Source organism: Zootoca vivipara, chromosome 3 (genome assembly GCF_965207765.1).
Source record: "Zootoca vivipara chromosome 3, rZooViv2.hap1.1, whole genome shotgun sequence".
NCBI classification, from domain to species: domain Eukaryota; kingdom Metazoa; phylum Chordata; class Lepidosauria; order Squamata; family Lacertidae; genus Zootoca; species Zootoca vivipara.
Window position 1 is genome coordinate 55,894,739 of NC_142586.1, and position 23,149 is coordinate 55,917,887.

General features: G+C 42.2%; 1 protein-coding gene across 1 annotated transcript; it reads right to left on the reverse strand.

Annotated features, from left to right (window-relative positions):
* Positions 1–3,298: 3,298 nt before the first annotated feature.
* On the reverse strand, positions 3,299–15,104 carry TMEM244 (transmembrane protein 244). Its single transcript, XM_035110537.2, has 6 exons — positions 15,072–15,104; positions 12,821–12,906; positions 12,371–12,444; positions 5,766–5,891; positions 4,001–4,045; positions 3,299–3,393 (listed from the first exon to the last, which is right to left on the reverse strand). Exons 1-6 carry the CDS (start codon positions 15,102–15,104, stop codon positions 3,299–3,301), a joined length of 459 nt encoding a protein of 152 aa, XP_034966428.2.
* Positions 15,105–23,149: the final 8,045 nt, after the last annotated feature.

Consider the following 23,149-nt stretch of genomic DNA (forward strand, 5'->3'; position numbering starts at 1 on the left):
ACCACATTCCTTACTTAACAAATGCAATGGCAGAAGCTTAAATATTAACTTTAAATAATGTACATATATACATTTGAAAATAATAATAATAATATGAATTAGAACATTCTATTACATTTCATATTGATGGCTTACTTTTTTTTCTAGAGCTGAAAAGTGATATATGAGCACGTGCCAACATGAAAGAGGGATCTATCTTTTTATTGTTTTCTGCTTGGAATGCTGGCTAGTCAGAAATATATTTCCTAAAGCAGTGGAAACCCTTAAATCCTTTGTAGTCTTCATATTTGAATACTCACTGAGCTCTAGTTTTTGGCTTCTTGGTTGTATAAAATGTTATAAGACCAGACCATATGTCATTTCAAAACTTGGGAGTTGGTAAAAGAGTCAGAATGATAATAAAAATTAAATAAACTTACCCTGTAGAGCAACATTACTGAAGCTGCTGCTTAAAATAAGAAAGACTGTTAAAAATAGATACCTGTTTCACCCATGGATTAACTTGAGTCATAATCCACTAAAGCTCTGTGCCTAGGTACATTTTCAAACCATGCCCCAAATAGTTTACAACGAATGCAGTTACATACATTGCTGTACCATGCAAGGATTTTCCTTGTGCAGGTGAACGTTCTCCCCCTCTCCTCTCCTTCCAAAGCTCCTAAATCTGTTTTGGTCTCTTCTGGATTGCTCTAACTTCTACTGCCCTCAAAAGCTTGGGGTGCTGGTGACCTAGAAGAGGGCATACTCTTTGGAAGCCCCTAAATTGTGGAACTCACTCACTCCCCACAGAGGTGTGATTAGTATCTTCACAGCTGACAATTAATGCTGAAAACACACCTGCTTGCCCTGGCTTTTGACACCTGAGATGTATATATATCTAGGACCCACCTTATTTTCTTATTGTAGTTATTTTAAACTGTTTTTAAGATTGTGTTGCAATTGTTGCAACTTGCCCTGGAACCTTAGGGTAGGTTAAAAAAAATTAAAAATAAAAAATAAAAACCACCACTACCACCACAGTAATATTATGCTTAGAGATATTTGCCTCATTTGTTAGTTATATGAAGTCATTCAACTGCTTCACATGCAAATAAGCCTGAGATCATAGCTGTCAACTTTTCCCTTTTCTTGTGAGGAATCCTATTCGGAATAAGGGAATTTCCCTTAAAAAGGGGGGGAAAGTTGACAGCTATGCCTGAGATGAGGAAGGACATTGGTGTAATGTCTACGGATGGCACCAACATCCATCTAAAGCAAGGAAAAGTGCAATTCCACTATGCAGTTCTGAAGAGCCATTTGGGAACTGTCTCCCAGATTAAAAGTTTCATTTTCATTAAGCAATTGCCTGTGTTTCCTTCCTTTCCTATAGTACAGTGTTTGAATTACCAGTATAGGGAGAACACCCTTCTGCTACCTTCCTTTTCTACTGCTTGTAGACAACTAAGGGGAGCATGACTTGTTAAGAATTGGGGGGACTCAGTAAATGGGGATACTGTAATGGATTTCACAAAATTTCATATTTTGAGCACTGTGGCTCATGCTGGGGAAATGCTTCAGAATAAGAAGGTGGATAGATAAAAAGCAGTGTGTATGTATATGTGTCAAATCTCACAGGCCCAATAAACAAATCATATATATATATATACATATATATATATATGTATATATGCTATTCAATTCAAGGGACCACTACGCTGCAGACAGATGCGCCCTCAAAGTCACATACCGTACTAAAGACTAGGTTGGTTGCTCTTTCTGCTTTCTGGGGGATGAGTTTTTACTAATTAAACCGGTGAACTCCACACCATCCTCTTATACTTTCAGTGATATATGGGTAAGACTTAATGGTGTCCTATAACTTTCTATCTGCATTAAGAATAGCTGTAATTTTGGACTTAGCTTCACTTCCACATTTCCTTATGCATTAAACATACAAACATCATTATATTGCAATGGAAGCAGCTCTGTGGCTAAGACAAGTGGCTTTATAAAACTTGATCATTATATTCATAATAAAAACCAAGACAATTTTTTATCCCAGTAGAAAATTTAGCATAGAAATTTTACCTTAATTTAACCAAATTTCAGAAATTTCTGACAAATCTTAAATTTCAGCAAGGCGTTCCAAGAAGGCTTTCATGCATAGCAAGGGACTATCTGGGTAGGTAGGGCCTTGGGACACAAAGACCCAACATGGGTTTCTCAAAAAAACAAGTCATGCCAAGTGAATCTCATTTCTTTTTTGGATAGAGTGACAAAGTTGGTGGACCAGGGGAATGCTATGGACTTGAGTGTATCTTGATCTCTGTAAGGGTTTTGACCAAGTCCTGTGATATTCTTGCAGAGAAGTTAGTAAAATGTGGGCTGGACGTGGTAACTATTAGGTGGATTGTAGCTGGTTGACTGACCAAACCCACAGAGTTCCTCACTAATGGTTCCTCATCACCCTGAAAAAAAGTGACAAGTGGGGTACCACATGGTTCTGTCCCAGGTCTGTTGTTGTTCAATGTCTTTATAAGCGACTTGGATGAAGGAATGCAACAGAAGACAGTGTTGGGATTCAAGATTACCTTATCAGACTGGAGAACTGGGCCCAAAGAAAATTAATTCCAATAGGTACAAATGTAAGGTTCTGCACTTAGGCAGGAATGTAAGATGGCTTGCCAGTAATACATGCAAAAAGCATATAGGGGTCTTAGTAGACCACAAGCTGAACATGAGTCTGCAGTGTGATACAGCAACAAAAAAGCTAGTGCTATTCTAGGCTGCATCAACATAAGTATAGTGTCCAGCTCAAGGGAAGTAGTAGTACTGCCCTATTCTGGGCACCACAATTTAAGAAGGATACTGTATTGACAATCTGGATCATGTGCAGATGAGGGTGACCAAGATAATGAAGGGTCTGGTAACCAAGCCTTATGAGGAATGGTTGAGAGAGTTGGGTATGTTTGGCCTGAATAAAAGGAGACTGAGAGGAAACATGATAATCACCTTCAAAAATCCAAAGGGCTGTCACATGGAAGATGAATCAAACTTGTTTTCTCCTCTTCTGGAGGGCAGGACCCGAACCAATGGATTCAAGTTACAAGAAAGGAGAATCTGACTAAACATCGGAAAGAGCTTTGTGGTGATAAGAGCAGTTTTATTGAATAAAAATAGTTATTCCTATACAAAACAAGCAAACACCTGGGTTATAACAGTGTATAGAATTCTGATCTACTGAAAACTTCATGCTAGCGTTGGCCCACACATCCATGTGCATTTTCAAAAAGCAACGTAGGCACTGGAAAAATGCATTTCAGAAATTATCCAGAACTGGATAAATAAAGTTGTCTTTGAACAGGTAGTAAGCCAAACTTTGTCCAACACAAACCATCAAAATTAGGCCCGAACCTGTAAATAATACAAGAATATGTTAGATTAGTATTAGGAACAGCTAGCAATAATTTTAAAATACAGTACCTGTTTTGCAATGGAAAGCAGCGATGTTTTGAGAGGCATATATTTGGCTGGGCTGTGTTTCAGCGGTTTTTTGTTTACAGAGCAGACAAGTAAGGAGGGGGATATGATAGAAGGGTATAGAATTATGCAGTGTGGATAAAGTGACTAGAGAAAAGTTTTTCTTTCCTCTTTCTTAATACTAGAATTTAGGGCAATCCAAACAAGCTGAATGTTGGAAGGAAGTACTTTTTCACACAGTGATGACCACCAGCTTAGATGGCTTTCAAAGAAGATTGGACAAATTCATGAAGAATAAGGCTGTTCGTGGCTACTAGCCACATTAACAATGTTCTGACATACTGCCTCTAAATACTGGGTGCTGGCTCTCACAGGTGGGGAGAATGCTCAGGTTTTGCTTCAGGGGTTCCCATAAGCATCTGGTTAGTCACTGTGAGAACAGAGTGCTGAGCTAGATGGGCTTTTGGCCTGATCTGACAGAGTCTTTTTTATTATAGCTGTGCTCTTTTGGATAATTAAATCATAAGCATTTAACTCATACCTAAAGCTGCCCACCAGTGCAATGTCAGCGGGAATTCAGACATAACTGCAAAACGAAATGTTACATTTTAGGATCAATGTCAACATGACAAAAATTACAATGTTATATCAAACAACACTGTAAAACCACAACCGCTCACACCCCTGTGCTAGAAACTGAGATATGAAAGCCAGGAGCTAAACGGCGCCTTAAGCCTAGGTTATGGGCGCAACAATGAAATGTCTAGGTGTGCTTTTTTATAACCAGAATACAAAGCTGAAAATGAATGAACTGCAGCTAAAATACTATGTTCATTTTTCACATGAGGAAGCTGAAAAGGGTCCTCCTTTCCTCCACTCTGAAGTTTTAATCTGAAATCTTAGGCGCAATACTGCACCCAGAGCTCAGAAACTGCTTGTGCTAACGAAAATGCGCCTAGAACAATGGGAGTTTCGAACATGGCCACACCCCACTTGACTTGCGTGTTTAGACCTTTAAACCTCCCCCTTAAATAAATTTACACAAGGCTCAAATTTTTGGTTTGGTTTTTGGCAGAATTTAGGCCACAACTTTATTGATTACAGCAAGTGAGTGGTTGCATAGCCTCTGGTTCGACTAGCTCCCTGCACCATTGCAGGTAGCGCTGACCCAGGGCACTATCATAGGTCAGCCTAGGGTGAACACCCGGAATGGCGGAAAGCCGGGGACACGCTATTTCCACCACCCAGGTGGCCCCCTGGACTCAGGCACGGGCACAACCTCGCAGGGTTGACCAAACCATTGCGTCCCTGGATTCCTTTAATGGAATACCCCTTCACATAGGGGTGGCAAGAGTGTTCCCCCATCCCTATCACCTGAACCAGAGCCTATCCACAACCTTACAAGTTGTGACAATTTGCTACGTGGCAGGCGAAACCCAAATGGCACCAGCCAATCAGCCAAGTGAGGAAAATTCCTGCCGTGCCCCTGTCCCAATGACAGACGACACACGGTGGCATAGCAAGGTCAAGCACACAAGCCCTAAATATAGGGAGAGGTGGGCGGGTGTTCCGATGCACTAACCAAGAGAGAAAGCTCAGGGTCACATGCATTGGCATATATAGGTCCCTTGATCCATTTGGCTGGTGTCCCATTGGTCAGATTAAACCCAGCATCAAGGGACCTACCAATTGGGTGTTGTAGCTATCCAATTGTACCCACCCACAACACAAGGGTTTGGTTGCCAGGTCTCACTACAACATGTGCCTTCTTTGAGGGAGGACACAATCTGTGCAGCAGGTAAAGGCACAAAGGAACAATCAGGAGGTTTGGGCTCCTGGTAGCTCATTTACAAGTGTGGCTCACTGCCCAGCAGTGCACAATCAGCAGGAATTGGCTTGTTCACACTAGGAAGTTCGCATCAGGAATTTCCAAATGCAGCAGAGGGGTCTCATCATCAGAGTTGATCAGCTTATCAGCGCTGTCAAGTCAATTTGCAGGTCTGTTGGATTCAAACTACATCTGAAAACAGAATTTTCCCTCTGCAGATAGTGCGAGGCTCAGGTTTGCTTGCAGTGAGCCCCTCCACTGCATCCCCAGAACAATCCTGCGAAGTAGGCCTCATGGCTGACCAAGTGGAGCTTTGGCAAGAGCTCAAGAGCTCAAGACACAGAAGCAAGGACAAGCTAATAATCCAAGTAGTGCTAGTAAAGCCAAAGGCATCACTTAAAAAAACCTGGGGTAGTTGTTGTTTTAAATCAACAATACTTCTTTTTCTGTGGATTTATTAACTAAACAGCATACGTACCAGCCGCAGTTATGGTGATGTGAATGACCGTAACAGTCACTGCATAATCCCAAACCCATTCTTCTACAACCAACACAAAGAGCAGTCCAGAGACGAGATAGGTTATTTCCAGTGACACTAGAAGAACTAAACAAACAGAAAATGAGTTACAGTAGTGGATGGGATGCTGTATCCTATGGCTGCTGCTAGTCCCAAGACTGCTAAATTATCCACTGCTTGGCAGCTGTATTTATCCTCAGCTCCAGGCTCAGTTTGCTAAGCATTCTTTGCAATTAAAGAGGCACACAGGGTTGTTAATGGGACGCGGGTGGCGCTGGTGGGTTAAACCACAGAGCCTAGGGCTTGCCGATCAGAAGGTTGGCGGTTCGAATCCCCACGGCGGGGTGAGCTCCTGTTGCTCGGTCTCAGCTCCTGCCAACCTAGCAGTTCAAAAGCATGACAAAGTGCAAGTAGATAAATAGGTACCGCTACAGCGGGAAGGTAAACGGCGTTTCCGTGTGCTGCTCTGGTTCACCAGAAGCGACTTTGTTATGCTGGCCACATGACTTGGAAGCTGTATGCCAGCTCCCTCAGCCAATAGAGCGAGATGAGCGCTGCAACCCCAGAGTCGGTCACAACTGGATCTAATGGTCAGGGGCCCCTTTACTTTACAGAGTTATTATGGGAGACACGTATCTCTTTCATTCAGGGCCAGTTCTATCATTAGAGAGAAGGAAGCAGACGTTTCAGGTAGTAGATAGCAGAAGGCAGGGAAATGGAGCTGCATTTACCCTGTGGCCCCCTAAGCCAGCCTGCTGTCCTTAGGTTTGGTGGAAGATGCTGTCCCAGAGCCAGCATTGAAGTAACATTTTGCTACCTGTCTTGACTTTTGAACCTGATCTAGGGGGAGACGCCATCTTGTCCTTTGCCTCAGGTGGAAAAAATGTGTTGCATTAGCCCTGCTTTAATTTATGTGTATGCTTTGATTGGGGAGTCTGAATTCTAGCCACATGCTAGCATGATGAAATAATTCCCATGTGCTGCCTGTATTGATCTGGAAGTGGAAATCCATAGCATCATTTTTAAGGGATTTTGGATTTCCTCTGGTGATCCTCTTAACACTTTACACACCATGCCACATGTTTGCAAGACTGCCTCATCAGCCCCGCCATCTAATATAATAGCAAAGTAAATACAGCAGGGTCACCTTTACTTTCTATCCAAATCTTTGGAAGATGATGCTTTTCAAGGAAGGAGGTATGGTACAAAACAAAACAATCCTGAGGTAGCAGTACATCTTGAATTTTCTATGGATACTGCACCCCTCAAAGGGGAGCAGAAAGATACACTACACACCACATGACCTCTCAATAACTTAGGATGGCTGACAGTTGGCATATGAACAAATTTTTGCAGGAAGATTTCATTGTGACATTTTAAACACCATTAATATGTTTTAAAGTACTTATTGTTCTGAATGTGGCAGATTTTCATAATTGCCGCTGTAATTTCCCCCGCAAAAGTATTTACTGTAGTCTCCTGCCTGCCACGAACAAGATCCCATTATGCACTAAATTAAAGTAGTTTATGGGTACTTATTGTTGCTTAGACCAGCAGTAACCTCATGAAGGAAATGAACTTAAAAATTTACACAGTTAAATGTTGCCTTGAGCAGTTGGTTCTCTATCAAGACCGAAAGACAATCCACCTTATCCTTCAAGGAGCTGTTCCTTCATCAGCCAAAATTAATAGTAAACATCCACTGACTTTAACAAAGACAAAGAGGTTTCTGGGTGATTAAATAAGATCCATAGTCTTTTTATACCCATTCTCTTACCCTCTGTCATAACTGCAACAAGATCTATGAAAAGGTAAGCAATAATACTTTCCTGATATTAATTCAGAAGTGTCCCTCTAATTTATTACTCAGACCTTCAACAGCTGCTGTGGTCATTACTGTAATTAATCTACTGCTCTCCTGCAGATAACCCTGGACTTAACTGGCTTTCTTTACCCACACCAGCATTCAGGAAACCCTAGAGACCAGGAGATTGGAAGGAACCAAGGGCTAAGTGCTTAGTTTCACAATCCAGTCATTTCACAGCTCTTTCCTCCTCCTCCTTTAGTCTCTAGGATTTGGGGGAAGAAGGAGAAGCAAGGAAACCTGCCACCCCACAATCCCATCCAAATAATTCTACTGAAGCTGGCTCACATGATTTGCATGAAGAATGAGACAATTCACGGCCAGAAGTAAGAGCTCTTCTACAATGAAACAGACTACCTCCAAAAGTGGTGGGCTGTCTGTCATTGGAGGTTTTTAAGCAGAGCTTGAATGGCCGTATGTCAGAGATTCTTTAGTTGTGATTCCTGCATTGCAGGGAGTTGGGACCCTTGGGATCACTTCCAATGCCACAATTCTAGGATTAAGGCAGGTAAGGCCACCAACTGCTGAAGCTAAAGCACGTCAGGGTCTGGTCAGCATGAGGGGAGAAAGGAGGGATATAAATGTAGGACAATAAGTAGGAAGTGTCAAAGTCTCAAAAGTGGACTTGTGGTTCTGCTTCTGTGAATGGGAAAAGCCCTAGCTTCCAAACTAGTAACATTTGCAGGCAATACCAGATGGCGCCACTCAAACGCCCTCCAGCTGAGTCGCTGCTACATGCTAAGATGGAGACAGGGAGGCTGGCGTGGCACAAATCCAATCCAGTGCTCCAGTGGAACCAATCCAGTTCACTCGCCTCACTGTCCTCTCACCCTTCCTCCTCTCTTTGTCCTGGTATGCTGTAACAACTCAGCTGGATAGAGGTCAGATAAGCAGTGCAGCCCCACCATGCCATTCACTACTTTCTGAAGCGAACCAGCTCCCCTTTGTATAATAGATGTTGAGTCAGTGCCAGACTGGGCAGTATGAAGGACTCATGACTGCTGTTAGTAAATAAAGCCCTGACTGCCACCATGCACAAAGTCCCTCACCCCTTTGCTCAATTTCAGTGGCTGCCATGTGGTGGTGGTGGGGACCGGGACTCTGAGTTCAGTGAAGCCACATGTTTACACCAGGTGTTACAAGGGACACACAATTTCTTATCTCAACCTTGAGGTAAAAATAAACCCATTTAAATCGAGCCATTTCCTCACAAACCTTAAACTTTTTTCTTTTTTTAAAAAGGATATCTTCATAAAAATATTGAATAGCTTAAAATCATGAAAGTTTAAAAAAATATCTTGCACTTTCTATTATATGCTTCTGCTCTGAGACATAGATAAAATTATATTATCTAGTTTTGGCTACACAACTATGAAAGGGGGGGAAAACCTGCTCTTCAAAAGCAAGTTTATATAAAAGTGGAACTTGTCTATAATAATCACCATTTTTCCTGAGTTGCACGTGGTCAGCCCTATTTGCATTATGACTAGACTGGCAATCCCAAAATGATTAGCTGCTGTATTCAGGAATCCACAACAACTTAGTGATGATGCTTTAAAACTTGGCACAAATGCTAGAAAGCATAGCTGCCAAGTTATCCCTTTTTTTAAGGGATTTTCCCTTATGCTGAATAGGCTTCCTCGCGAGAAAAGGGAAAACTTGGCAGCTATGCTAGAAAGTGGTGCTGTTGGTTATTGGAAAAGTGTAGCAATGGGCGCAGCATTGTAGAAGACCTGTGGACTGGAGAGAGGATCTATAGCCTGGAATGCTATAATAATCTAGAGAATACCATACAAGTGGGTAAGCAGAGGTCAAGAGTGATGGAATGGTCATATTAGTGCAGTATGCGAGCAACTAGCACACAGAGGTAAATGAAGAGAATGAAGCTGCACATTTGTGAGTGCCATATTAACATAGATGCTGGTAGAAGCCCAGACCCTCCAAGTGTCCTTATTTTCCAAGGATGTCCCTGAGAAGCCATCCCGGTTTCTGATTTTATCCCGCTTTTCCTTAGGATGTCCCTATTTTCATTGGAGAAATGTTGGAGAGTAGGGAGTTAGCCGACCTCCGAGCCGTCTGAAAACAATCCTGTATAGGGAAGTTTTAAAAAAATGTTTAATGTTTTCTTTTGTTTTTATATATGTTGGAAGCTGGCCAGAGTGACTGGGGCAACCCAATAAGATGTGTGGGGTATAACTAATAAAATTATCATTACGGAGTGGGACATCCCTATTTTCATCAGAGAAATGTTGGGGGGGGGGGGTATGGTAGCCTACAGATGTTGCAGTCTTCCCTAGACGCTACAAGCTGTGGTGCTCTTAAGCTCCAGAGTAACTCTACCAGCCAGGAGAGCCATTGGAACCTCCTGACATGCAATTATTGTAAAGGCTTCAGAATCAGATTGACAAAGTGCTGATTCTATTATCCAGCTACCAGCTTGTGATCTCCTGGCCTTGGACTCCTGGTTTCCAACTTTCTTCCAGTGCTATTTTCAGTTTCTTTTACCCAAGCCTTTTAGAAATGGCCTCAACAAGTGTTTGGAGGCAGGAGGGCCTCAGAAAAAGATGCTTGCCCAAAAGCCATCATGCAAATTCATACCGGTATTTAAATCTACTGTATGTTACTGCTTGCCGGGGGCAGGGAGGACCCACAATAAGCTAGAACATCATATCAATAAGACTGAGATGAGATTTGTATACAATAAGTCACTTATTGCAATTACACATGGCTTTGCTGCCACCCCCACCCCAAGTAACCAAATCACCTCCCTGAATGTTATTTTAATCTAAAAGCAAATCAGTAGCATATCTCCTCACATTTTCTGTTTCCGTAAGTGTTTGAGATGTTTCTCAAAACAATTTACATTTTAAAAGGTTTCATTCATAGCGATTTAGCCTTTGTTTAAGAAAAAAAGACCATAAAATAACTAAAATGTATGTATTTAATGTAAATCACTCTCTTTTAGCTCAGAAGGGGAGCCATAATAGCTTTACAAAGAATCACAGCCAAGATGATTCACAGCTTATACAGCAACAGGAATCCACAACCAATCCTAGCTATTTGATTATTATATCTGAATGATACATGTGCTTTCACAATCACGCTTAACATTTCACACTTAACAAGTTCAGGTGTGAGGAACTTGTGGCCTTCCATATGCTGCTGCACTTCAAATAATAATAATAATAATAATAATAATAATAATAATAATAATAATAATAATATATTTATACCCGGCTTCCAACAGAAATACAGAATACCCTAATTTCTTAAAGATTAAAAGCTTCCCTAAATAGGGCTGCCTTCAGGTGTCCTCTAAAAGTCTGGTAGTTATTTTTCTTTTTGACATCTGGTGGGAGGGCGTTCCACAGGGCGGGTGCCACTACCGAGAAGGCCCTCTGCCTGGTTCCCTGTAACTTGGCTTCTCGCAGCGAGGGAACTGCCAGAAGGCCCTCGGCACTGGATCTCAGTGTCGGGCAGAGCGATGGAGGTGGAGACGCTCCTTCAGGTATACTGGACCTGAACTCCCATCATGCCTGGCATTTGGCCATACTGGTTGGGGCTGACAGGACTTGGAGTCCAGAAACATCTGGAGGACTGCTGGTTCCCCATCCCTGGTGTGCATGAATGAAATCTTGGGTGTATGCCTTCAGAAATGGGAACCTCGAGTCCAGACCAACAATGTTCAGAACCCTATTTCCCTATTTATCTTTTTGTGGGCCTGAACACCTTGCTTTGGGATATGTTCTTTTGTTTTGCATGACAGGAATATTTCCATATGAACTAGGAAGGCTGAGTAATTGTGAGATGTGTCAACAATATTATCAGGGCTAGTTCTAGGTGGGCATCTCAAGTAGGGTCTCAGATGTGAATGCCCTCAATTGAAAAGTCATACATACAGACCTCTGGAATCACATTGCAGGAGAAGGCATCGTAGGTCATCAAGAAATCTGCAGCTAAGGAATCCCCAACATGTGGCTTTGCAGCCTCTGCTTGAAGACCTCTCCATTCAGTATCTGGTTCCACTGTCAAACTGCTATGTACTTTAGTACTTCACTAAACTTTTTTTTTAAAAAAAAAAACCCGATTTCAACTGTTTTTAGTTGTTGTTTTAATGTTTTATTGTTGCTGCGTCTGCCACCCTAGGCTCCTCCAGGGGGGTGGGATATAAATGGAATAAATAAATAAATACAATTGACTTGAAATTACTAATGCCATACAGTATGAAATTATGAAACCATGAGGGGAAACCTCAGGTTCAGGAGTCAAATGCAGGCCTGATGGTCGTAATGGGTGGCCCTCACTACAAACCTCTCACGAGCCCTGCTTTACACCTTCCTTGAGTGTTTTTGCCAGGCTGAAATGTGCCCTTGAGCTCTCATAATGTCTCTTCCTTGCGTGTGTGGAGGATAGAGGGCTGTGTGTACAAACTACTCTACTGTACAGAGGTAAAATTCACATTTGTTTCTTTCCTCACTTTTTGCCTATGGCCAAAAAAAGGATTCCCTGAAGGGAATTTGGCCCTCAGTCAGGTTGAAAAGGTTTCCCCAACCCTGCTAACCCTGCTATAAGATGATATGGTCTGTATAATTCTTAAACTTAAACTTTTAAAAAAATTCAAGTGTTTGAAGTATTTCAATAGAGAAACCCTCTAAGAATAAAGACCATCTTAAGAATAAGGACTTCAAGGAAGAACATTTACCTAAATAATATGGGTGAATCCATGATGGGCTGGTCTTGAAGTCAAATGGTGCCAGTCCATCCAACATCTGCAGCCTGTGAAGAGTTGGGAAATTTTAAAGTTTATCCCAGTACAAGAAGCTTATGATACTAAATCAGGCAAATTATTGTGCATGTGTGCTGATTTCCTAAATGCTTTTAATGTCTTGCTAAGGCAATTTTAGCTAATTGTTCTACTTTTCACAGAAGATGTTTTAAACGCCATTATGTATTTTACAGTGAATTCAATGATCCACTCTGTGTGCTTATATGGACACATTTAGCTACCATACTATGCTTTATTATGCTAAAGAATTCCACCCAAAGTATCTGAGGCCATGTTTGAGCAAAATGTTGTCAGCATTGCACTACATCTGTAGTCACATTCATTCATTCATTCATTCATTCATGATTATTGCCAAAGTATTCCTACCTGAAAGCTGTGAAACAAAAGCATAGGACCACATAATACACAGAGTAGAATATGATCACACATAGTAGGAGATTGAGCAAAACAACCTGTAAAGGAAAAATGACATGAAATTCACTTTCAAATTACCCAGAAAACAATAACTCAGCAGTAAGATACCTTACCGTAAACAATTATTATTATTTTTACTTTAGTACATTTATGTCCCTCTTTCTTTTCTATAATGTAACTCAAGGCCATCTGCATAGGATTTCCAAGCAACCTCCTATCCAAGCACTGACCAGACCTAAACCTGCTTAGCTCTCAGATCATTCCCTAGATGATTCTATGATCTTGCAAGCAACACTATGAGGTACCGCTAAATCCCCATTAGTGCCATTTTCCGTAAGGGTATTGAGGCTGTGAGAAGAAACTGTGCAATTACAGACCACAGTTTATTAAAAGTCAGTTTACCCAGGTGGCGCTGTGGGTTAAACCACTGAGCCTAGGGCTTGCTGATCAGAAGGTCGGCGGTTCGAATCCCTGCGATGGGGTGAGCTCCCGTTGCTTGGTCCCAGCTCCTGCCAACCTAGCAGTTCGAAAGCACGTCAAAAATGCAAGTAGATAAATAGGAACCGCTACAGCGGGAAGGTAAACGGCGTTTCCGTGTGCTGCTCTGGTTCGCCAGAAGTGGCTTTATCATGCTGGCCACATGACCTGGAAGCTATACGCCGGCTCCCTCGGCCAATAATGCGAGTTGAGCGCGCAACCCCAGAGTCGGTCACGACTGGACCTAATGGTCAGGGGTCCCTTTACCTTTACCTTTACTACAATGAACACTTCGTAAGCGTGTCCATTTTGAACATTTGAATATTACCATTCTCCTGCTTGCCTGGATTTATGACGAAGCAAAAACATGTGCTGGATTTTCATCCCTGTTTGCTAGGGCAACACAATCCGATGGGAAGCCACATGCACAGCTTGTTAAGCTACCACTTTGTAGGACCCAATGACTCATTCTTGTGTTCATGGCTGAACAGAATCTTGAGCCAAGTCCCAAATCCCGCAACAACAACTTGTTCTCCATCCACCTCATCTCATGTTTGCAAACTTCATACAGCATACCAAATAAAACGCTAGTTGTCACCACCCTAGAAACGTTAGTTACTTGGAGAGAATCCTGCAAATGATAATAAAATGTATGTGAAAGATTTAAAGAACGGACTCTCTATAATTGGATGCCAAAAGGCTATTTTAGCTTAAGGTTACCAGACATCCCCATTTCCCGGGGACAGTCCCTGAATTTACAGTCCCCTGACAAAATCCATCTATTTAGCAGGAAGTTGAAAAGTGTTCCCGGATTCATTTTTTTAAAATCTGGTAACCTTATTTTAGCTGGTGGCCAAATGCTCTGGTCCTGATCCAAGACATCACGTAATCACAGGGTGATTAGTAAGCCTATATGTCAGGCATAGGCAAACTCGGCCCTCCAGATGTTTTGCGACTACAATTCCCATCATCCCTGACCACTGGTCCTGTTAGCTAGGGATCATGGGAGTTGTAGACCCAAAACAGGTGGAGGGCTGAGTTTGCCTATGCCTGACATATGTGTTGGTATCCTATCCGCCTCCCATCCCTGCTGCCATATCTGGAGCATTTAAAAAACTTTGTTCTGTTTAGAAATAATAATAAAATAATCCAGCATGCTTCAGTGATTTGTTAGTCACAATTTGGTTTGAAGCCAGTGCTTTTCTTCTGGGGGGGAAGCAGGGGTATGCATACCCCTAAACATTTTGCGAATCTAAGTTTGGCCTCATTGAGGGACAGTATTTCAATATGAGTAGGAAAATGAGAGTACCCCTAAACTTTTTTTTAAAATAGAAAAAAGCAATGTTTGAAGCTATTCTATTGAAACAATTAGAACTACGCCAGATCATGAGGACTGGTGGCATTTCTAACAGTTTCTGTATAAAGCAGCAATTAATTATGTTTCAGGAACTCCAGACAACATTAGAAAACACTTTCAAACTCTACATTTTTTTAAAAAATCCTCTTTATGTCCCAACAGTTGTTATCAATGCTTTAAATTATTTCCCACCTGCATCACTAATTTTTGTAATGCTTGTTTTTTTTTTCAAGAGTCAAAGAACGGCAAAAGTATACAAGACAGCTTATTGGAGTAAAGGCAAGGGTTCTTCCAAATACCTGCCATATGTCGCATATAGCAAATTCTACGCAATGACCTTGAGTTCAATGCCAACTTGATTTTTGTTACCTTAGTCTCAGCAATTTTTATCTTGAGAGCCATGTACACATGATGAGCAAAAGAGCAGTGATGCAGTCACATTTCTCATACCAATATCAGCTGGAAGAAGCCTCAATTTTTCACTCACAAAGCACTACTGGGTGTGCAGTGCGCGACGGAGCAGAATAGCATTATTGGATTAAAGTGAACTGGGGCAAAAGCCATCTGTGAGCCAACTCTAAGCTGCTGAAGTCCAACCAGACAATCCTTAGCAGCTCATTAAAAGTCCAAACTGCTTTTCGACATGCTCAGCTAAAAAAAAAAAAAAAAAAAAAAACACCACATCTTGCACACTTTGCTATTATTAAACTGCATGTAGCTAGTATTTCCATTTTTTTCCATTTTCTCTCTATTGTGGGTCTTTGATATCAGTTCATGGAGGAGGCACGACTGTCCTGTTTCTGATCTCTTTTGCAAATCATAACATACATTTAATATCACCAATTACAATGAACATGTATGTGTATATGTGTGTGAACACGCACACACACATCTGCCTTGTGTTGAGGTCGTTGACTGATCTCACCTGGTTACTGTCTTATGCTGACTTGCAATGTTATTGTGAAAACCTCCTGATCTGATGCAGGAGCTTATTTTCAAATGGGAAATAATAGGGACTGAACACAAGACCATCTGCATATCAAGTGATCATATTCTCTGAGCTATGGCCCCTCCCTGAGGCCATAACTGGAAGTAAACAATCAGCTGTAATTGAATTCCTTTTTATCATATTTGGATCAGAATGTGTAGATGTTGTTTTGCCAAGGTATTTTGGCCCTCTTGTTTTCTTTAGAAAGAATGGTACATCGCCCCACACCCCATCAACTGATGAAATATCACTTATCTGTGAAAGCTTATGCTACGATAAATTTGTTTAAAGGCGTTACAAGACTCTGCTGATTTTGCTTAACACAGCTACCCTTCTAAATTTGGATTTGGGGTTACTTATTTATTTACAAACGAGGCCATAAATAACAACATAAACCAGCCATTCATATCATTGCCAGTTGGTCTAATAATCCTAAATCCAAATTCTGGTTCCAACAGTTGAAACAGAGTTGCAGAGTTTATGAAAAATTGGAGATTAACCTTTTTAGCAGATTTTGGGAACCTTTGGCCCACCAGAAGTTGCTGAACTACAACTCCCATCAACCCCAGTAAACATGGTAAAAAAGGGTAAAGGACCCCTGGACAGTTAAGTCCAATCAAAGGCAACTCTGGGGTTGCGGCACTCATCTCGCTTTACAGGCCGAGGAAGCTGGCGTTTGTGCACAGAAAGCTTTCCGGATCATGTGGCCAGCATGCCTAAACCGCTTCTGGTGCATCGGGACACCGTGACGGAAACCAGAGCGCATGGAAACGCCGTTTACCTTCCCACCACAGTGGTGCCTATTTATCTACTTGCACTGGCATGCTTTCGAACTGCTAGGTTGGTAGGAGCTGGACAGAGCAATGGGAGCTCACCCCGTTGTGGGGATATGATCCGCTAACCTTTTGATCGGCAAGCCCAAGAGGCTCAGCGCTTTAGAACACAGCGCCACCCGCATTCCCAGTAAACATGACCAATGGCTAGGGCTGATGGGAGTTGTAGTTGATCAACATCAATGGGTCCAAAGGTTTCCAGCAACTGCTCTATAGCCACCTGTCCTTTGAATTGTGCCAGTTAATTTATGCACAAAAATTTATGCCATTATAAATTTGCTGGTCTTTAAGGAGCCTTGTTAATTAATTAATTAATTAATTCAATCAGTTAATATACCACTTAACAGCATTGTTTCTAAGCAGTGTACAATGAGGTTACAAAAGAGATACAGTAGAAATAATATCAGAGAAGGAGGAGGAGGGGAGGAGGAGGAGGAGGGGAAGAAGAAGAAGAAGAAGAAGAAGAAGAAGAAGAAGAAGAAGAAGAAGAAGAAGAAGAAGAAGAAGAAGAAGAAGAAGAAGAAGAAGAAGAAGAAGAAGAAGAAGAAGAAGAAGAAGAAGAAGAAGAAGAAGAAGAACAGAAAGGCTTTCTTAACATGTTTGCTGAATTAAAAGGGGTGAGATGGGGGCTGTCTGATCCCAGCAGGGAAGGAGATCCACAGAATTAGGCCCACAATACTGAACCCATGATTCTTGGTGGATTTCAACTGTGTGCCTGAGCATTTATCCATATACACACAGTAGCTTTGATCTTAAATGAGCATAATGTTCACAGAAAGAACATTCACCACTTCTCTTCCCTAAGACCACCCATCTGCAGTTCCAAGCCTCTCTGGAGTATTGGAGAGTCCTCCTGAACAGAGGGCTGCTGGAGAAGACAATAATTTAAAATCAGGTGGGAGTTCACCTGAGTTTGGGCTCCCTTTCTGCACCCCATATGCCGTTTTCTTACTTGTGGGGGGTAGGGGCTGATGTTCCCTCCCTGCTTTGCATTTCACAAAATGTACCTTCTGCTGCCCACCTGCACTTCAAGCATGTGAGAATAAATCTGTTCCTTTTTGACCTTTGTCAGCTTTTGTTCATAGGTGCTGGGTTCGCTGCTGCCTGCTGTTTGCAACACTTTCCATATTGATTGAAATCAATTGCCTTTTCAAGTCTTTGCTATTAATGATTACGGTACAAACTCCCAGGAAAGCTTAGACAGGCAGAACAGCTGTGTTAGGCTATAATCCAAAACTTGAGTATTTTGAAGTAACTATTGATTTTGGAGGAACAACTTCAAGAGTAAATGACTGAGGATTATGATCTTTCTGTTTCTGAATTTGAATGAAAGAGCCTGAGTGCTTATTGTTGTTGCTTTTTTGACAGCTTTTAAATCACTTTGAAATGCTTTGGGATACATAGTGAGGTCTGCCGTATAAAAAAACTTGGTTTGTGATATTGAAATCATATGAAGAATACCCATAGGCTGTTACTAATATTAAAAGCTTAACATAATCTGCAGGTATGTAGGAGGGGAGGTGTCTGTGCATAGGGCTGTAGCTCATCAGTAGAGCATCTGGGCCAAAGATTAGACAACTGGGCCAAAGCAAACAAGATGAATTTTAACAGGGAGAAATGTAAAGTACTACATTTGGGCAAAAACATATGAAAGGCACAAATACAGGATGGGTGACACTTGGCTTGAGAGCAGTACATGTGAAAAGGATCTAGGAGTCTTGGTAGACCACAAACTCGACATGAGTCAACAGTGTGATGCAGCAGCTAAAAAAGCCAATGTAATTCTGGGCTGCATCAATAGGAGTATAGCATCTAGATCAAGCGAAGTAATAGTACCACTGTATTCCGCTCTGGTCAGACCTCACCTGGAATACTGTGTCCAGTTCTGGGGACCACAGTTCAAGAAGGATACTGACAAGCTGGAACGTGTCCAGAGGAGGGTAACCAAAATGGTCAAAGCCTGGAAATGATGCCTTATGAGGAATGGCTTAGGGAGCTGGGCATGTTTAGCCTGAAAAAGAGAAGGTTAAGGGGTGATATGATAGCCATGTTCAAATATATTAAGGGATAGAGCAGGGAGAAAGGTTGTTTTCTGCTGCTCCAGAGAAGCGGACACGGAGCAATGGATTCAAACTACAAGAAAGAAGATTCCACGTAAACATTAGGAAAATAATAATAATAATAATAATAATAATAATAATAATAATAATAATACCCCGCCCATCTGGCTGGGTCTCCCCAGCCACTCTGGCCGACTTCCAACAGAAATATTAAACTACACTAATTTCTTAAAGATTAAAAGCTTCCCTAAACAGTAAAAGCTTCCTGACAGTAAGAGCTGTTCAACAGTGGAATTTGCTGCCAAGGAGTGTGGTGGAGTCTCCTTCTTTGGAGGTCTTTAAGCGGAGGCTTGACAGCCATCTGTCAGGAATGCTTCGATGGTGTTTCCTGCTTGGCAGGGGGTTGGACTGGATGGCCCTTGTGGTCTCTTCCAACTCTATGATTCTATGATTCTATGCATGGAGAGAGTCTCAGGTCTAATCCTTAGCATTTCCAAGTAGGATTCGAAATGCTTCCAGCAAGCCTGAAACCCTGGAGAGCCACTGCCAGTCAGTGTAGACAGTACTGAGCAAGATAGACCAATGGCTCTGACAAGATTGACCAATAAGACAGCTTCCTATGTTCCAGCAAGAAGGTTTTCCTTCTCATAATTCTTAAGCTTTCTTCTGTGTCCTCTCATCACTTGAGGGCACAAAGCAATCAATTTATTGTGTAGATATGCTGTGCTTTTGCTTCTCAGAAACTTTCTGGATAATTGAGCAGAAGGAAAAGAGTATGAGCAAACCTTAGAAACATTTGTTTTGCCATTTGGTCTCTATAGTTAGCATTGGTCAGAACACTATAGCTTAGTAATAAACTATTTCCATTTTGTTATCCTGTAAGACCAAACTGCGGGAGGCAGTGCAAGACAGGAGTGCCTGGCGTGCTATGGTTCATGGGGTCACGAAGAGTCGGACACGACTAAACGACTAAACAACAAAGATTGCTTTAGAAAACCCTTGACTAGACCAGAACTAACTCAGAGACACTGCAGATGATATCGAAGTCTAAGTTAGGTTGAATAAATGGTCCGATTGGCATAGTATTAATTGAGATGGTGTTGCGGCGTTGCCAGAAGCTGAAATCTAGATCCATATTATTAAGAATCTAGGATTTGGAAGATGGAAGAGGAGACAATTTAAATGCAGGAAGTGTTGAAACTTTTAAGCAGGAAATCTGGAACGCTAAAATCTAGAAGAGTAGCATACATATCATCAGGGCTGGACCAATATATTTTGGCACCTGAAGTGAACCACAGAATGGTGCCCTCCTTCCTGCCAGGGAAGAAGGAATGAATGAAGATCTACATCAAGAAGAAGGGGGAAAGAAAGACCTACACTGGGACCTGATGCCCCTACAGATCCTGCTGCCTGAGACAGTTGCCTCACGGGTGGGCTAGCTGTTGACCAGCAAGACTTCAGGCACTTACTATACCTAGCCAATCCAGAAGCAGTTTTCTGCTAACCTATTAATGTCAGCAATCCTGGAGGTGCCATACCAACATATTTTTTTTGTAGAAAATGGTTACATTGAGTTATAGTCTTTTTTCTCTCTCTAAGGTCTGGTGAAGTTATTAGCATAGTCTTTTAATAACAATATATCACAAAGGCAAAGCTGGGAGACTACAGAGCAAATATGTTTGTAAAAGAACAGCATGATTAAGAAAAAAATGCCCTATGAGAATATAAGTTTATGAAGTGAGAAAGCTGTATAGACAAATGAAGTTAAACCTTATGGGCAGTATTCAACTAAGTTATCCTCAGAATGGACCTACTGAAATTAATGACCATAAATGAGATCCATTAATATCAGTCTCCTCAGATTAAAACTTAGTTAAATAACACCCTTCTCTATGATGCCATGTGAAATGCTAAGCCTAAGAATCAAATGGAAAGGTCTTTTGAATACGGTACGTTATTGCATACCATGATCGCAACAGACCCACAAGTCAAAATTGTCTTGCTTGTGTTCAAAAGAGCTGCCACTAGAGGGCAAACATAACTGATCAGGTTAAATATCCAAGTGACTTAAGGCAGCAGTACTTTGCACAATTAGGCCATGCTAGACATATTGCATCACCATCCCCCTAGGTGTATTTCCACAAAATGATGTCAATGCAGGAAAGAATTTGTTCATTTAAAACAATATTTCGCTTTCAGTGTATAAATATGAAAAAACTCTTAAGTTCATCTATATGTTGTTGCTTCTCTCTCTGACCTCTTCATTGGAGTGACTTTGGTTGCATTCACACAAATATGTTAGGCCAGGACTAGGAAATCCATGGCTCTCCAGTTGTTGGGCTACATTATCCCTGAACATTCACCCATTATCCCTGAACATTCGCCATGCTGGCTAAGGCTGATGGGAGTTGAAGTCTGACACTATCTGGGGAGCCACAGGTTCCCCGTGCCTGATTTAGCCTGATATAGTACTGTTCTAAGTGATCTTATAATTTGTGAGCTAGTGTAATGTTGTAAGAACCTTTAGTCATGCTATTTTTTCTTTTCTCCTGTAAATTTATTCAAAGTGCCTCTGTGCTGAACTTGCAACTGCTCACCTTTCAAAAAGAAAATTTTATTATTGCAGTTTTGGAGAGGATATATAAAGATTTGCATTGCTGAAGGAGTGAGAGCAATATCCAGAAATATTTTGTCAGTGATTCCTACCCCTACTAGTTTTGCATTTTGGGACTATTGCTCATATCTTCCCGAATATAATAAATTCTTAAAGTGAGGTTCCATAGACTGCACGTGCTATACTTTAAAAGCTCATTTTCCCTCTGAAAGAATTCTAGGCACTATAATTTACCCCTCACAGAGTCACAATTTCCAGCAACCTTTTATAAACTACAGTGCCCAGAATTCTTTGAGGGGGTGGGGAATGTGCTTTGAACGGGCTTTAAAGGCAAAGTGCACACACAGTCTTAAGGTAGCCCTCTGAGCCTGCTGCAGAGAAAAACAACATTTCTGTATGGAACGTTTAAGGCTAATATTGTGGTGATAGCTTGCCTTTTACAGAGTAGTGATCTGGTCCATGAAAGCTTCTGCCACAATTCATTTCTTAGTCTGTAAGGTGCTACAGAATCTTTGCTGTTTGTTCTTATACGAAATGAATCACAATTATTGCTTAAAACTGCCAAAAGCTTTTTTGGAATTAGCTAGAACAAGGCAATCTTTGTAGGTTTTGCATGAATAATATGGCTATTTATTGACAACTGAAACAGGAAAAAGTGCTGCTGTTTTCAATTAAGACTTACTCCTAGGAAAATGTGCATAGGACTGCAGCCAGTGCAGTTTTGAATGGTTGTGCTTTTCATTTTAAATTTGCTTTGGATTTCAAATTTCACTTTAGAATCCACTGAAAACAATTCATAAAAAACCCAAGACTGTACAGAAGATTCAAATTTTGCTGCAGCAGCATCTTCATTAAAATTTCATTTCATTTATTAAATTTCTATCCCTCCTTCCCTCCCTATGCAGACCAGGGCAGCAAACACCAAAGAGGTAGAACAATACTACTAAAAATAAAGCATAGTATATATGAAAGATTTAAAAACACCTAAAAGCATATAAAGCAGTCACATTCCCTCACAGCTAATAATGTCAAGGTTGCCAGGAACAGAATTTTTCAGCCATCAAATGCTTGGGTAAACAGGAATATTATTAAGTTCCTCCTGAAAGTTCATAGTGAGGGAGACAGGTGCACCTTTACAGGGAAAGCATTCCGTAAGTGAGGTAGTTCCACTTAGGGTCTTCTCACAGGTCAGTGCCAACTGGGCAGCCCCTAGTGACAGTACCACCAATAGCCCCACCCTCATGCCAATTATAGGGCCCAGAATCAGGGCCGTCTTAAGCACATCCAGCGCCCTGACACAAAGATCCCTCCGGCGCCCCCTCTCCCAAAATTTAGAGCTCGGGGCCCAACATGCGGACCACCTTGCAGCCCCAGCAGCAGCCGCCCACAGAAGATGCCGCAGATGTGGTGGCCGCGGTGCAGCTGGTCGCCCCGCACCGGAGCCTCGTGGTGCAGCTGGAACCCCACGCTCACTTGCGAGGCTCCGGGGCTGGCCAGACCGCTGGAACCCCGTGCTCACTTGTGAGGCTCCAGGGTGCTGCCTCCTCCTCCGCTGCCTGACTACAGCCCGCTGCCGGCGCTCTTGCTGCTGCCCAACGGCCTGAGGAGCAGGAGGCAGTTGCTATGCCCCGGGGAGTGGTGGTGGTGGGGCGGCGGGCACCGGAGACATGGAGGAGGCCCCTTGGGAGCTGCTCCCGCCACTGCCACTCCTGCCGCTCCCTCAGATGACAGCGGCTCAGTGGGCAGCAGCTGAGGGGATTCCTGCGGCCAAGGGAGAGGAGGAGGCGGCAGCAGCGGAGGAGCCATAGGGCTTAGTGGCTGGTTGCGCCCCGCCAACCATCTGGCTGAGTGCAGGGAAAGGGAAAGCTGCTGGCAAAGCCGCGCAGCTCCCCCACTCGCTGGGGCGCCCCTGAGAGGCTAGCGCTCTGGCGCAACGAGCCACTAGGCCCTAT